Here is a 15,391-nt window from a genome sequence, read left to right as displayed (position 1 = left end):
CAAAATTATGTTTCAAAAACAGATACAAATGTCCAGCTTCAACGTTTTGAAGGTTTAGAGAGTTTTCACATCACTCAATTCTGCTTTTATTTGCATTTTAAGTTTGTGCTTTGTACTGTATTTTAGCTTTTTTTTAAATGTCTGTAACTCAGGGCAGGACCCAAGGATGTGTCTGAGGTACTGCACCGTCCTGCTGGTAGTATGTTCACGGGAAAGTGGCTCAGGAATGGATTATGTCAGTGAGCGTCCTCACAAAGATAGAAGTACAAAAAGTGTGTGAGAGTGTGGGAGAGAGAAGAGGGCTCTGCTGAGACTCCAGAGCGCCATCAGGAGGTCTTTTAATGCAAATAAATCTGTCTACTGAACAGATGACTTTAAACAGTCTCTGATGTACTTAAAATTCACAATTCTGTTTGGAAATCCAGGCAGATAGAATATCTTAAAAATGTATTTAATAGAAAACTTCAGATTGCATCACCAGGAAGATGCCTCAGCGTGCACAAACTGTCACAGACTACCCTTCACTCCTGGCTTTGTTGAAAGTCAAGCTTTGAGCAAGTACTGCAGACCAGAAATAACTTCAGTGTGTCAGTGTGTAATACAGCCAGTGAGACGAAAGAATGTGCAGTCAGATGTCATTCATCTCAACACTTTGAATTTATGTCTCCTTGCATCTCCTTTTATATGCACAATCGAATTATTTATTTTTTTATGTTTGGACTTTAACATGTTTTATGTGTTGTTAGAGTATAAAAATATTAATTAGTATGACAATGTCATTATTTTGGTGAATAAACAACCAGCACCACTTATTACTGGTATCCTGACTTTGACTCCCATCCGTGTGGACCTGACTTCACATAGACACATGGACACAGCAGGCTGCTCTGGTAGGCACATTAACTCAAATTAAATATCAAAGTAAACAAAAGGAATAATGTGATGCTGCTGGGAGTTATAATTCAGGCTGGCAGCATTAGACTTCATTATTATCTGCTCGACTCACCGCTGTCTTGCTTTTTCTTTTCTTCTGTTTTCAATGACAGAAGCATAACTCCTCACTGTTTGTCATCAGGTTTGTTTAAAGAGGATCAAAAACGTCACTTTCAGTGAGAGTGGGTGGAGTCAGGTGAAGCTCCCCTGGTCTCAACTGTCCTTGCAAACCTTGCACGCAGCTACTGCTGCAGTTTATCGTTTGTCAGCTTTCTGGCGCCCCCTACTGGTCTGTGACCCCCAGCAGTCGCCTGCCTCGCCTGGTGGTTGCTGTGCGGAGAAAAGATTTGTTGGGTTCTGTGAATGTGCACCTCCAGGCCAGAGGGGGACGATAAACAGTTATTATGGCATTGAAAATTATCGTTGACCTGCTGTGCTAGCTTGGTGTGTTTAATGTGGTGAAGTCCAGAGCACTGAAAGTCCTCCAGAGTCACTCAGGTCAGTGTTTTCCCTCTAAAGTTACATGTTTGTTCTCAGATAATAGAGTCAAATCTCCCCTGTGAAGGATATTAATCCAAAAATGCACTGAAATTAGTCGCACCTGGAGATATCTGCAAAGATATGTTCTCCAGATGTTTAGGAAAGGAGCTTCTTTTATTACCTCCTTTAGGATAGGAGCCACAGTAGGAGGATCCTTTATGAAAGCAGAGGAGAAATTCATCCATCCAAGAATTAATGGAGAAGAGAACTTGTAAGAAAAAAAAAAAACCTGTTACAAATTACTCAAGCAGATTTAGAACCGAAGGGTTTTCTTTTCTTTCTTTTTTATTGTATAAGGTGCAAATTGCTGTGATCACTTGTGTTTTTAAACCTGGTTAACCTAAAGTCTTATTAATACCTTAGAAGAAAACTTGTACAGAGAGGGGGGACAACTTGCCCTTATGGAAAGACATATTTTGAACAGGCTTCTGCTGCCACCTGCTGGCTGCGGGACGAGCAGCAACCCTGGTGTCTCGAAAAAATCAGCTGTCAATAAAAACCGGATAAATTGACTTCACCATAAATTAAACTATAATGCAAAGAAAGAAGAGAAAAGAAACATTAACCAGAGGTGTGAAGGATACACAAGATAAAACAGAACACAATAATTGCAGATCATTTCACATAATAGTTTAAAGTAGTTTTTGTTTAACTTATCATGTAACCAGACTGGTTACAGAGGAAATTTAGTGAGAGGAGAGAACAGAAAAATATTACTGAAATCAGCCAAATATACATGTATATAATTGAGTGGGAAAAAAGTTTTTTATCGGGTTAATGTTTATCACACAATGCATATGATCACTGATTCTGTTTACTCAGGCGTTTGAGGTAGTTTGGTGATTCCTTCCTTATTTTTGAGTAATGCAGTGCAGCGTTTATTGCTCTGCAGTCTCATTATAACAGATCTTTACGCCAATTTTGAAAGTGACTTATAAAAATGGAAATATTTTTAAAGCGGAGTTTGAAGTTATAAAAGTGTAGGTGAAAGGAAACCATTTAAAAATTCTTGGCTGGGTTATTATTATTTTCCTGTATATAATAGGGGGGGGGGGGGTCTTGATGGCTTTTAAATTATTATTTTTTTTATTGATTGATTAATAAATATTGTGGTTGATGGGTGTCCACATTTCTTTCTTACTTTTCCACATGTTAACCTTTCTTCATTAATCACAGTTTTATTGCATTTTTATTATTGTAGCTTTTCTGAACATTTTACATGCAAAAACCTCTAATTCTTTGTCTTGTTTTTGTGATGTTTTAATAAATTTTTTGATATTTCTCCTTTTGTGAATGCAAAATACAAACGTAGTTTATCTTTGTGTTATAAATAGTTAAGAGGTTTTAGAAAAAAACAAAGTGTAGTTTGGACACTAATTAAAATCATGTTCAGGATGAGTTTGTCTGATCAGCTGTGCCTCGCTGCTGTTTTTAAAAGTTCTGGGTGACGTTAGAGCTCAGTGCATCAGACGGTGCTGATTTTGGTCTTTTTGCTGGACTTCTTGTAAGTCACACGAACGCTGCACAAACTAACAAGCACACGGTCGCTGTTTAATGGGCTAAAAAAACCCTCCAGACTAGTCCTTTAAAGTCCGAGCGTGGGTTCCTCCCCCTCTTCTTCCTCTTCTTCTGCCCTTTTATAGCAGCAGGTGACACATTATAACTTTCTCAAAGCTTAACCAGCCAAACCCCCACCCCATGACATCATCCCTGTGAGATGAGCTGACCTCTGACAGACACACACACACGCACACACACACACTCACAGGGGGGTTGGGTCTTTCTCTTCTTTGTCACAACACAGTAAATAGCTGGTTTTCTTGCTCTGAATGAAGTCGTCTGTTGCAGTAATCCTGTCAAAACAAAAATGTTCTGCCTTAAGACTCTAAAACCAGGGGGAAAAATCTGTTTCTCCTAATATTCAAATATGTTGTGTTTAGCTCTGATTGTAAAGCAAAAACTGGAATCCAAAACCACTACAGCCCATTAAACCAGTGTTTTGATGGTCTGTGGTGTGTAGAATAAGTTATAACATCTATAAAAAAAACTGTGAATGAATAAAGAGGAGTGTATGATTGGATTAAAGTTATTAGAGAATAAACTCACCACCTTACAGCCATCCACATTAAGGCGAGAAACCAGGTGCAATAGATGTTATTCCGTCACTGGGAAACATGACAAACTCAAGCAAATGTTTATTTAAACATCTGGCTTTTTGGAGATATGAAATACATTTCTTCACCACTTTACTCCAGATTCTATTTATCATTTGATCCAAACTTTGGTCAGAATCGGTAGTTCCCTCTCTTATAGGTTTTGTGGTAGACATGTTCCAAACTTTTTATGATTTGTTGTGTATGAATTAAAGATAACCTGTCGAAACAAATGTGCCTCAGCAGGTAAAGTGGGCTGTCTGCTGACTGGAAGGTCAGCGGTTTCTCCCTCAGCTCATCCAGCCTGTAGGCTGATGTGTCTCTGTGTTTATCAGACAGAAACAAGTGCACGTATGAATGTGTGAATGAGGCATGTTGTATAAAGTGCCCTGTGTACTTGGGCAGTAGAAAAGCTCTATGCAAGAACCAATCCTCTAACAATTTAACAGACTAGTAAAATAGAGTAAACTGAAGCACACACACACACAATTATTTCTCCAGTATCTATTTAAAATGTTCCAAAATTCACCAACTGCATAAATCAGCTTATTTCAGTGACTTTGATTAGTGGAAGTGGGTCTAGACCTTGATGAGCTGCAGCTGCCTGTGTCACGATGCAGGTGCTCAAAGTTTGCAAGGCTTTGCGAGGCACGCCCTCATACCAATAAAATGGGTCAATTGGCAGTGACTCTTCACGAGTCAGGGGACAGGGTAGAGGGGGACTACCCAAAGATTCACAAACTATGGGTAGTGACAAGAAACGACCTTCATCCAAATGCTGGCTGGGCTCTCCCTTTGTGATAATACAAGGAGTTCAGTTATTCAGTGGGTACTCAGGGTAGAGCCACTACTCCAGGAGTAGGAACTAGCTGAGGTGCTTGATATTCATGGATGGATATCTTGAAAAAAGCAAACGTATTTGAGTCTTTCATTATTTGCAAGATTAGCAATGTCCACTTAAAGTGCACTTTCCTACTCAACCACAAGACGGCGTCTTCATTTGAACTCCTGTAATCTGTAAGAAATATGTAGTGAGGCTTAAAATAAGGGGGAAGATAAAAGAGTACATGTTCTTACAGCTGGTCAGGATGGTGTGTTGCAAAAGCAGGGGAAAGATCTGCACACCATTTGTTTCCAGGTAATGCTGTAGCATCACTCTGTGTTCTTGGCTAGCTCCATGTTAGCAGTAGTGCAGTTGTTTCTGTCCTGGACGCAGTTTTCACGTCAGCATGAAGCTGCTGTTCTTTCATGCAGTGAAAATAAAAGTGATGTTCATATCTGATAACCGAGGAGCCTGAGTGATGTGACTACTGACTTTAGCACAGTAATGTGTTACGTTACTGCGTTACTGAAAAATGTAATGTGATTACACTAACATGCTACTTTGCAGTGCATTTCTTCCAGACAGCATCCATTCCATTTTAACCTCCTACTGCGGCGTTGTAGAGCACCGGTGTTTTTCCTGGTCAGGACGAGGTGACCATAAGCAAATCACATCTGCTGGCATATGTCGCTCTTTGGTGTCATTTGAGCCGGGCGTGCGCCTCAGTTTTATAACCTCGAGCAGGTTCTGGGTTGCAGGCACGAGTGTCAGATCGTGTTGGGGTTTTATAGTGCCATTTGAATGAAGTATCAGTGCAGAAGCTCAGAGTTTCATAGGTTAGACAGGGAGTGATGTCACAACAGTTTGAAATGATGAGATTTTCTGGGAAGAAATTTGAAAAAAAGAGTTTTTTTCTTCTTCCAGTTTAGACTTCTTCTCCTCTTTTACCAGGGCTCACGTGGAGCTTTTATCAGAGTGGTGACGCCTATTGTTCAGGGGAATGACAGAGAGTATGCATGCCCGCATACTGAACACTTGCTTATTGAATTATCTGTAAATCTCAGTGCCAAAGCATTCCTTTAAATTGAACCAGATCACGTTGGAAAATGAGCTGCTGGGGATTTTATTAATAAAAGAATTCAGCTGCATATCAGCTAAAATTGTGATGTTATTAAGGCTGAATTGTGACCTATAGATCCTGACCTGCTTTAGAGCAGCTTTTAAGTTGCTCATATACCCAAAGAAAGTGATTATTACTCATATTACCCGAGGCCAACCTCTGCAGGTCTTAAATGGCCCGCCGTGCAGAGATGGTCATGCAGCTTTAATTTCAAAGGACTAAACGAAGCCTCTGTGGGTCTCATGGTTTAGAGCTGAATGCTGTAATGATTGCAGCCTTTGCAGATTGTTTCACCGCGGGGATGAAAATGTTTATCTTTTTAAAAAATAAGATCATGCAAAGCTTAAGAAGAAAAAAAGGATAAGTCTTTTTCTTGCTTCCCTTTTGATTGTGTCGTGACCCATCACATTTATCTTGGGACCCCTTGGGGGGTCCTAATCCCCCAGTCTGGAAATCACTGCCTTAAATACTCCTTATGATCCTCGGGCTGCTCTGATGTTTATGATTCACAAGTCCAAAAAATTGGGTCATTATAAAATCACCATCATCATTAAAACATGGAAAAGAACAAAGTATATTAACCTGAATTATACATTTTCCGATATGTACCAAGGATTTTTTTTTAGTTTTAAAATAATTCAGGATTAATTTGGATACTTCAGGGTAATTTATATTTTAGAAAATGTTCCAGAAGGGCTGAAATTAGAATTTTTTTAAAAAATATATATATATATTTTAAATATGGGGGATTTTAGGACCAAATGGTCCAAAATGATTCATTTGTTTGCCGGGGCCCAGAAATGAGTCACCCAGGTTTCAGCCCATTCAGAAATAGGATTTTCTTTCTTTTTTTTTTCTTTTTTTTTAAAGATAATTGAGGATTCGGATACTTCAGTGTAATTTGTATTTTCGAAAATGTTCCAGAAGGGCCGAAATGAGCATTTTTATAAAAAGAACCCTTGTCCTGCAGATAAATCACAGAAATAAGAAAAAACAATGACTAATTTGTTTGCAGGGGGTCCGCAATTACTCATCTCGAATTCAGCAGCCCATGTAAAAAACAAACAAACAAACAAACAAAAAATCCTGTTCATCCTTTGAGATCTGAAGGATCCGCCCTACGGGGCCAGTACAGGCTGAAATCACACGACTCACCTCTGTTCAGATTTTTATTTACCGCCATAAATAACCAGTTTATTACACAGGGCAACATTATAAATAGATTTATGAAACACATACGAAAAACATCTCTCAGAAAAAAGTGACTTTGTTGTTGCAGCGAACACAACGTAAACGACATCAGAATAAATCGCACAAAAACTGCTAAAACATTTGCTGTAATCAGTTCTATCTTACAGGGGGCGGGGTAGTTTTAGACGGCTCGCGCGTCTGAGCGAGGTCACCAAAGACACCAAAGAAGATGAACATGTGTGAACTCGTTTCCTTGGTTACAAGAATTAAACGCTCTAAAATTTGTGCCAAACTCCTTTCAAAAAACACAGATTTCACTTCGAGGCCGAAGCGGTTTTTATGATATTCTGACAGGGCAGAAGGCCGGTTACGATCTCACGAAGAGGGCACGCACAAGTCTTACGCCGGGCTTCACCAGGCCCAATGGTACACGTGCGCCAGCTGCTGCACCCCTGGGTGCTGCTGCACCCCCGGATGCTGCTCCGGGCCGTATGCGGGGTGCAGCAGGGGGGAGTAGGCGCAGAGCGGCAGGCTCAGGCCGGACCTCAACGTCGCCTCCATCTCGCTGGCTGCAGCCCGGCCGCACGGCTTTCCGTCCCGCACCAGCACCGGGATGGCGACCCGGCGGGCCGACAGCAGCTGCAGCGCGTCCACGCTGTGCCCGGCGCGTGCGCGCTTCATCTTGTAGCGGTGGTTCTGGAACCAGATCTTCACCTGGTTCGGCGTGAGGCGGATCAGCCCGGCCAGATGTTCCCTCTCCGGGGCAGACAGGTAGCGCTGCTGTCGGAAGCGGCGCTCGAGCTCGAAGGTCTGCGCCTTGGAGAAGAGCACGCGCCGCTTCCTGCCGCGCGCCTTCTGCGCCCGAGCGCACCGCGCGTCCCGCTCTGCGTCTGGGGACTCATCCGTAGACAGCTCCGGGGATTTGGGATCGGCGCGAGGCTCCAAGGACAGCCCGTGCACTGCAGGGAGAGAGACAGTAAAGTAATCTGATTACTCTCTGAGACTCAGTGGCAGATTGATGGCGTGACTGGTTTGAGCTCAGGTGTGTTTTTACAAACAGAACCAGCAAAGCGACTTTAAGCTTCTTAAGTTCATTGGGAGAAAAAAAGTGAAGCGATCAAAAATGTCAGAAGCTGAATTACCGACACAGCAACACAGAAGCTGAACTCGAAGTTTAGCGGATCAGATAAAAAAAAAACCCCGATCCAGTTACAAGTAGAAACGTAAATAAATAATCATTTAACGCAAGTTTTTAGGAGGCTGTTTCACGATTATTTGACGGAAATATCCATATTTAAGCATATTTTCACATATTTTCGAGATTTGGAGCAGCAAGGGCGAGGGCGGTCAGTGTGAACGCGTGAACTTTTATAGTCATTAAAATCAAAGAAGTCTCTCACGTGAAAAGGGCAGGTTACCGGGTGTGCTGCTCCACGTGCCCAAACGCTCACCGGCGCGCTCACACAAGCCCCGGCCGCCTGACACCTCCGTGGAGGCCTCCTCGGTGTCGTCCTCCTCGGTCTCTTCGGTCCCGGACCCGCATCTCCCCGTCGAGTCGGGAAGGTCCAGGATGTCCCGCACGGAGAACCCCGTCTTTGCGTTGGCGCCAAACGGCATGGCGCGGGGAGGACGGGAGAGACGAGAAGAAGGGGAGAGTTCTGGGCTCGTATCCAGGAGGGTGAAGAGCTGCCGTTAAACAGGAGCAGGCAGCGGAGGGTTCGGGTCCATGAATGCCGTCAGAGGGGAGCCCGGAGCTGCACGGGCCGACCGGAGAGGGTTTAACAGCATGAAAAATACATGAGGGAAGACGTTCAGACAGTGTGGCACCGTCCTTTTAACGTGTGTGTGTGACGGTAAAAAGGACGGAGGCGGGTCCCGAGAGTCAAGTGGATGAGGGTGTGCAGAAAAAAAACGGAGCAGTGCATTAACAGAGACGTCGGAGCGTCAGGGAGGAGATGAATGATTAATGATGGAGGATTAGAAGGAAAGAAGCGACGCATTTACACATGTTAGCGCCACTGATCCGCTTCCTGTTTACCGCAGAAATAAAATCTCCAGTATTTCCATCAAAATGCGCTCATGGTGCCTGAACAGCAAACGGCAAGAAGAAAGACACAACAAAAATGTTTGAGGATAATTTATTTATTTATGCAGGACCATAAGTATCAACTCGGTAAACTGAAAAAATCCCTAAACCTTCTACATTAGAGCTATAAACAATCCATTATACCTAATAAAATATACAAAGCATCAAATAATTTATTCAAATAAAGAGATTAAAAATGTTTTTATATTGATTAAATTACATTTAGAAAAAAATATAGTCAGAATGACTACATTAATAACTTCTCTAATTTATTGATATTCATAGATTTAACCCTTGGCCACAAAATTATTCTTTTTAATATCGTATTGGGGTTTTTTTTGTAAACAATGACTTTAATTTTAATAATATTGTTTATTTTTTTAAAAACCTGCCATTTTTTTACATTGTTAATTTGTAAATCATCATTTTTTTTTAAAAAAAGAAGAAGAATCTGTAATTTAATGCAAAGTTATGGCAGAAATGATATTCTGTGAATAAAATTTGAAACATTTTATTTATTTGACCTAAAAGTGTCCAAATCTGAGCAGATTGACTCAAAAACCTCAGAATGTGGTTTCTAAATTTTCTGGTGTTTAAAAGTTGAGCTGTCATCAGTCCACCACCTCAATTTCTTTCAATAAATGAATAAAAATAAAGTAAAAATCCACAACCACTTGTCTTCAAACTTGGTATTAAAAATCCAAATAACAAAGTAATTGCACTAAGAATAATTTTATGATGATTCCCTCAGAGCACCAGTCTGCACTGATAAAGGTCGGAGCATGTTTGTTGTTGGGATGAAGAGTCACAGTGTTGACTCACTCACTGATTGGCTCAGTGATTCAAACGCACTTGGGCTCATTGCTTCAGCTTGTTACTGTCTTATTGTTTAATTCTTGTAATCCGCTTTAATCCTCTCTGTGTTTTCTGCCTGAAGCCTGATCGATGCAATCGGTTTGAAGTTTCTACGATTTCTCCTTTTTGGTCTGCAGTTATGACTTTTTGATTGTCTGATATATTTTTCTGTTTATGACTTATTCTTCTGTGTTGCCCGGGTCCAGACTTTAGCGTGTTTTTGTGTCTTTTGTCGGAAGCTGTTTTAATCTACATCCGTTCACTTTTAATGAGAAGTCCTAATATTTTAATTTCAAATATCGTTGACTTTTAAACATGTTCAAAACAAAACGAGTCACACATATCGGTATTCTGAGATGGAAAAAGAATGACTATCTCACTGAAATCTAGAAGATGAGACCATATTTGCTCAGGGTTAGTTCTCAAGCTTAGACCAACTCTTCTAAACGGGGACAAAGTGGCTTACAACCTACTTATTTTCAAACTTTCTGAAGGAAAAATGTGTTAATATGAAACATCCTCCTCCTTTCTTCTGGCTCCTCTGTGGTTATCACATTGTGTGCATGACGGAGGTCACAGCACTGTATATGTGTGTGTGTGTGTGTCTGTAAAAATTAAGTTCCTAAAACACTCGAATGAGATCCAAACTTGTATTTTATATCAAATAATATTATTATTAGTATAGAAAAGACCCTCCTGTATCAGCAGCATTGTTACACACTGAGTTTAGCAGCTTTCTAAATAGTTTTTCATGTTGCCTAAATACAGAAATGCACGTCTCTCTTCAACTCTACACCTGCGCCTTAAGTAGGACAACTGCCAAATTGTCTCTTGTAAATGAGACGCTGAGTCTCAGTCAGATTATTTGTATCAATAAAGGCATAAAAATAGCATCAACAGGGGGTATTTAGTTTCTTCTTTGTTGTGATGTTTCTGTGATCAGTCATAAAAAAAATGCAAAACTGGGACCAATTAAATGATTTTGAGTTTATTATGATTCATTAATGACCAGAAATGGAGTGTTGCCGAAGACTCAAAGCTCTGAATGGCTCACAGTTGAGGTCAAAGCCGGTGAGACGACAGTTCGAACATCTGCACCCACGGACTGCTGAAAATCTAAGACTAAAATTAATTTTTAACATAAGTTATCTTTATTTCTATTAGTCTCCTGATACCACATCATCTGCACTAAGAAAGCTGCTTATAATTATGATGAGGTGCAGCAATTAGACCGTTGGAGGTGCATTCTTGTGGATCATGTCTTTAGGGATAGAAATGTGCCAGTGTACGTGTTCATGTTGGATTTTGTTTGTATGAAATCATCTGTGTGCCGTCAGTGAAGTAAAGAAATGTTACAGAGATCGGCTGAGAGTCAAGTCCAGTGCAGAGATGGAGAGAAGCTCCGAGCCACCTCCATCTGCACAAGCAGAAATGCATAAACTATCATATGAGGGTTTTTTCATACTGACACGTGCTTAATTTTTTTATTCCATTCAAAAATACAGAATGAACTTTTTTTGGATGAGCAGTTTGAGAAATTATTATGAATAATTTAAAATATTTTCAGGGGTTCTTCAAGGAGATCTGAGAGATCTAGAGAAATAGAACCAAACAGTTTATTATTTTTCTAATTCAATCCAAACGAGTCAGTTTGGTGTGGACGGGGGCGTCATGGTAACTGTCAGGGATGATAAATTATGATAATGACATTACTGCATAGATGATAAATATTTTTAGAATAGTCCATTTTGTATGTTTCTGCACAGTTATAGCTGCATACTGTCATCACCTTCATGGACCTTTAATTTTTTATTTGTGAAAAAAGCCAATAAATTAAGTTATAAATGGATTTAAGGGACCTTTAAAAAATATTCTCTTGAGTAGAATTTCTTGAATGTGGCAAAAAAAAGTATTTCTTGTCTTATTGAGAATATTTTTTTGACCAGACTAATCAGATATTGTGACAGCCATAGGTTCAAGCATAAGAAATAGGTGAGTGTGACATGATCTCCAGTGTTATTAACCTTTATCTTAAACAGGAGGTTAAACTCCTGTGATTAAGAATCTTTTTGTGGGCTGCATTAATTTAGCGTTCAGGCGTAACCGGAGTTCCTAGGTCAAACCTGCACAAGCGCAGGAAAACATGAGCAGGAGCAGGAGCAGTTTTCACCAAGTTATTCCCAGATTACCAAATCCTGTTATTATTAACTTATATTGAAATACAAGTAATTAAATACATTAAAATAATTAAACTGTCTAAACTTGAGTTTTATTAAACAACCAAAAGATGTCTGGTAGTAGAAGCTAAATTAAAAATGGCTCTCGGCTGCTTGGATCTGTGACCTCACTAAAGACTTTCCTGAGTGTTTGAATTCTTTTTTGTTTAACCCCACCTGATGGTCACTATTTAAAATATCATTTTCATTATGGTTAAGAAATCAATTTGAAGCCTTGAGTCTAGGTTTTGAGGGACAAAAATCCAAATTCCTCTCCATGAAAAACAGTTTTTAGTGCCTAAACATAACAGCAAACAAACACAAAGAAAACAGTAAAAGTTGATCATTTTCTCCTTGCTGATATTCATGTGACGTGCATCACCACCACCACCTGCACAGCTTCTTAAAACAGACTTTGTAGCTCTGTGAAAGATCATTTCTCATTTTTTTCTGAAACCCAAACCAAAAGTAAAACCAAAAATAAAAGGCCAGTGAAAAAAATAAAATTAAAGTTCAAGTGGTGTAAAAGAAAACGTTCCTGATGGTGTTCTGGCTCATGAGCATGTCTTATGTGACCGCAGCCCTGCAGTGTCCCAATGTGCAGCTCATCATTTCCCATTGAGCACCTGACCCATTCATCCACCCCAACCTCCTGCCTCTGTAGACTTTGTGGACCATGGCTAATAGAGGGCACTGTCACTTGAACTGTCACTGAGGTTACACACTGGTGCATTAAGTGTGTAACCTCAGACTGTCTCAGTAATGGTGAGATGGGATCTCTGCGGGCACCGTGCCATCTTTAGAGGGGTCCATTGTTCTTATAGTGGCTGAAGATGTTTAATTCTGTGTTTCTCTGGCGGCTTTCCTTTAAGAATATCTGTTTGGATGAGTGAACCGAGGGAAGCCTGCGTAGCTTCTCGAAGCATCAGCTGAATCTTTGACCTGTCTGTTCGTGGTTGAGTTGCATAATGCAGGTAATTGCTAGGTTTGGTTTTAGTGGCGATTTGGATCATTAAAAGCTTCAAATAAAAAAACACTTCCTGTTAATTAGCTGAAGGGTGCTTGGAGATTTAGTTGATAATTTCAGGTCCTTTATCATTAAAGAGTTAGTGCTTCAGAGTCTGTTTGATTTCTGGTTTATTAACATATCTGTGGATTCATTTCATTTAATGAGTGGGAGCAGGGCGGTGTGATCTCTTCACCACCGAGTCAGTCTATTTTTATTTGTCTATTCAGTTTTAAATGTAGTTTTTTGTTCATTTTACTCTCTGTTCCTTTTCAAAATGTGGGTGCCACGAGGTGAAGACGAGCATTTAGTCAATAAAATGTTAGAAGTAATTGATTAAAAAAATTCAGATGAAGAGAATATTGAAAAGCAAAGTCATAGTCAGGATTTGTAACCACAGTAATCTCACAAAGCGCTGTTTGCTTTTCATTTTTGAACTGATTTGTTTTTGTGTTTCAGGATGAAAATATTTTTTTCCCCCCTTTTTAATAGGCCCGGAAAACCTACAGGTGTTAGTGGGAATTAATCCAAATCCTGCAAATTCCTCATAAATCCTTGTATTTTAATATGGCTAAAAACAAGTTGTAGCAGATAAATGAAGGATCAGATTGACGATTTAAAATGATGGAGGGTACCGTCCCAATCATTTCTGAAAGTTGTTAGTTTGATTGAGCGCTGGTCTTCAGTTTTTTTGAGTGTGAGATGTGTGACAAAGATATGAGCTGTGTGTGTGTGTGTGTGTGTGTGTGTGTGTGTGTGTGTGTGTGTGTGTGTGTGTGTGTGTAAATTCCTGCTGGGTGGTCGAATTCTGCAAACAAACACACGCTGAGCCCATGGCCACAAAGACCGCACGGCCTCCACATTTATCCCATTTATTCCCCCCGAACACTTTATAATGGACGGACACACACACACACACACACACACACACACACACACACACACACACACACACACACACACACACACACACACACACACACACTCTTTTTCTGCTGGGAATACATGTGAGACTGCTGGGAGTTGTCATGGTATTCATCGTGCTCCCTTCAATAGACTCTCCTCTTTATTCATGACCACACACACACCCGGCAGTTTAACCCATTCCCGTGGTCAATATCTACAATTAGCCTCTGTTTATTTAAACTAAAAAATAAAATATTTAAATAAAAAAAAAAGATTAAAAATAATTTGCAGTAAAACTTGTAACCAAACTCATCTTAATGTGATAATAAAAGGAATTAAAATAATAATAAATGGATTGAAAAAAGGCAAAAAACTGGTAACAATCTGTTAAAATAAAAGAAATCAAAATGAAACATAAACAAAATCACAATAAAATACAAAACACACACATATGAATTAACATAAATAAATAAATACATAAAATACAATGAATTTGAATAAAATAACACTCACAGTAAAATTCAGTTTTAAAAAGAAAAGAAATGGCAATAAAACATGAAGTGTTAAATCATAAAAAAAATAGAAATTGAGAGTGCAGTTTCTCGAACAGTGAATTAAGAAGTCGATATATAACTAAATAAAAATATATTTTTTATTTTTCTCATATGTCAGCTGGTAACACAATGGTTCAGGTTTTTCATTTTGTTTGTAAAATAATAAAACATAATTACCACATTTACAGTCTCCAAACAAACACATTGAATATTATATTTTTTTCCTCTTTAACGCCGAGAAATGTGACATAAAAGAGCAGCTGAGACACCAAACTGAAAGAATACATGGAAGCAGGGGGCTGAAAAGTTCTTTCTGATATGCTATACAGTGTAAAACTTTTCACACGCTGCACAGAGGAACTGGATGAACTGGTTCACTGAGGAGAAACCAGTAAAACACACATTGTGATATAGTTTTTAAACTGTTATTTATTTCTTATATTTATACATAATATTTATTTATTTATATTTTTAGATTTATCTGTTAATTAGCATCTGATTCAGAATTAAAAAAAAAAAAAGTCCATAAGGGAGACGGTCACATTTAGCTTTTTTTGATACATTTTTTTTCTTCCTTTAGTTTCTTTCTTTCAAATTGTGGGTCGGCCCCTGATGGGACACAGTGCACTAATAAAAGGGATTAACATATGGAGTGCAACACTGCTGAATGAGTGTGACTTTTTTTGACTAAAGTTCACCCTGGATCCACCGTTCTTCATCCTATCATATTTTATGTCTTTTTTTTCCTGATAAAGGCAAAATTTCTCATGGATATCAGAGACTTTAAGATAAGATAAGATAAAACTTTATTAATCCCTCGGGTGGGTTCCTCTGGGAAATTCGGTTTCCAAAAGCACAGCACAGACAGAAGTTACAGTTACAGAATATTATATATATATACACACACACACATATATAAATACAGAGACATATATAAATAAAATATACGAAGGGGATAAATAGAATAAATAGGAATAAAAATAAAAATACAAGTGAATTGCACATTTC

General features: G+C 39.2%; 1 protein-coding gene across 2 annotated transcripts; it reads right to left on the bottom strand.

The window, feature by feature from the left end:
• Nucleotides 1–6,730: 6,730 nt before the first annotated feature.
• Nucleotides 6,731–8,646, bottom strand: nkx2.2b (NK2 homeobox 2b). 2 transcript variants are annotated; one of them, XM_085382227.1, is made up of 2 exons: nt 8,179–8,646; nt 6,731–7,719 (listed from the first exon to the last, which is right to left on the bottom strand). In XM_085382227.1, the coding sequence occupies exons 1-2, from the start codon at nt 8,375–8,377 to the stop codon at nt 7,172–7,174; spliced, it is 747 nt and encodes a 248-aa protein (XP_085238353.1). In that variant the 5' UTR covers nt 8,378–8,646; the 3' UTR covers nt 6,731–7,171. The 2 variants fall into 2 exon arrangements, with proteins under 2 accessions (XP_085238353.1, XP_085238352.1); XM_085382226.1 differs by having other exon boundaries at nt 8,161–8,637.
• Nucleotides 8,647–15,391: the final 6,745 nt, after the last annotated feature.

The sequence above is a fragment of the Rhamphochromis longiceps genome, linkage group LG15, assembly GCF_057381845.1.
Source record: "Rhamphochromis longiceps isolate RC_006_pf linkage group LG15, R_longiceps_female_GT1.1, whole genome shotgun sequence".
NCBI lineage: Eukaryota > Metazoa > Chordata > Actinopteri > Cichliformes > Cichlidae > Rhamphochromis > Rhamphochromis longiceps.
The sequence above is the reverse complement of the archived record's forward strand: the minus strand, read 5'-3'. Positions and strand labels throughout refer to the sequence as shown.

Excerpts from the sequence above, each read along its gene's own strand:
- nkx2.2b (XM_085382226.1), bottom strand. The coding sequence starts at position 8,377 with ATGCCGTTTGGCGCCAACGCAAAGACGGGGTTCTCCGTGCGGGACATC. Across the intron at positions 7,720-8,160 it reads CGGTAACCTGCCCTTTTCAC|TGCACGGGCTGTCCTTGGAG; the intron begins GTGAGAGACTTC and ends CTCTCCCTGCAG.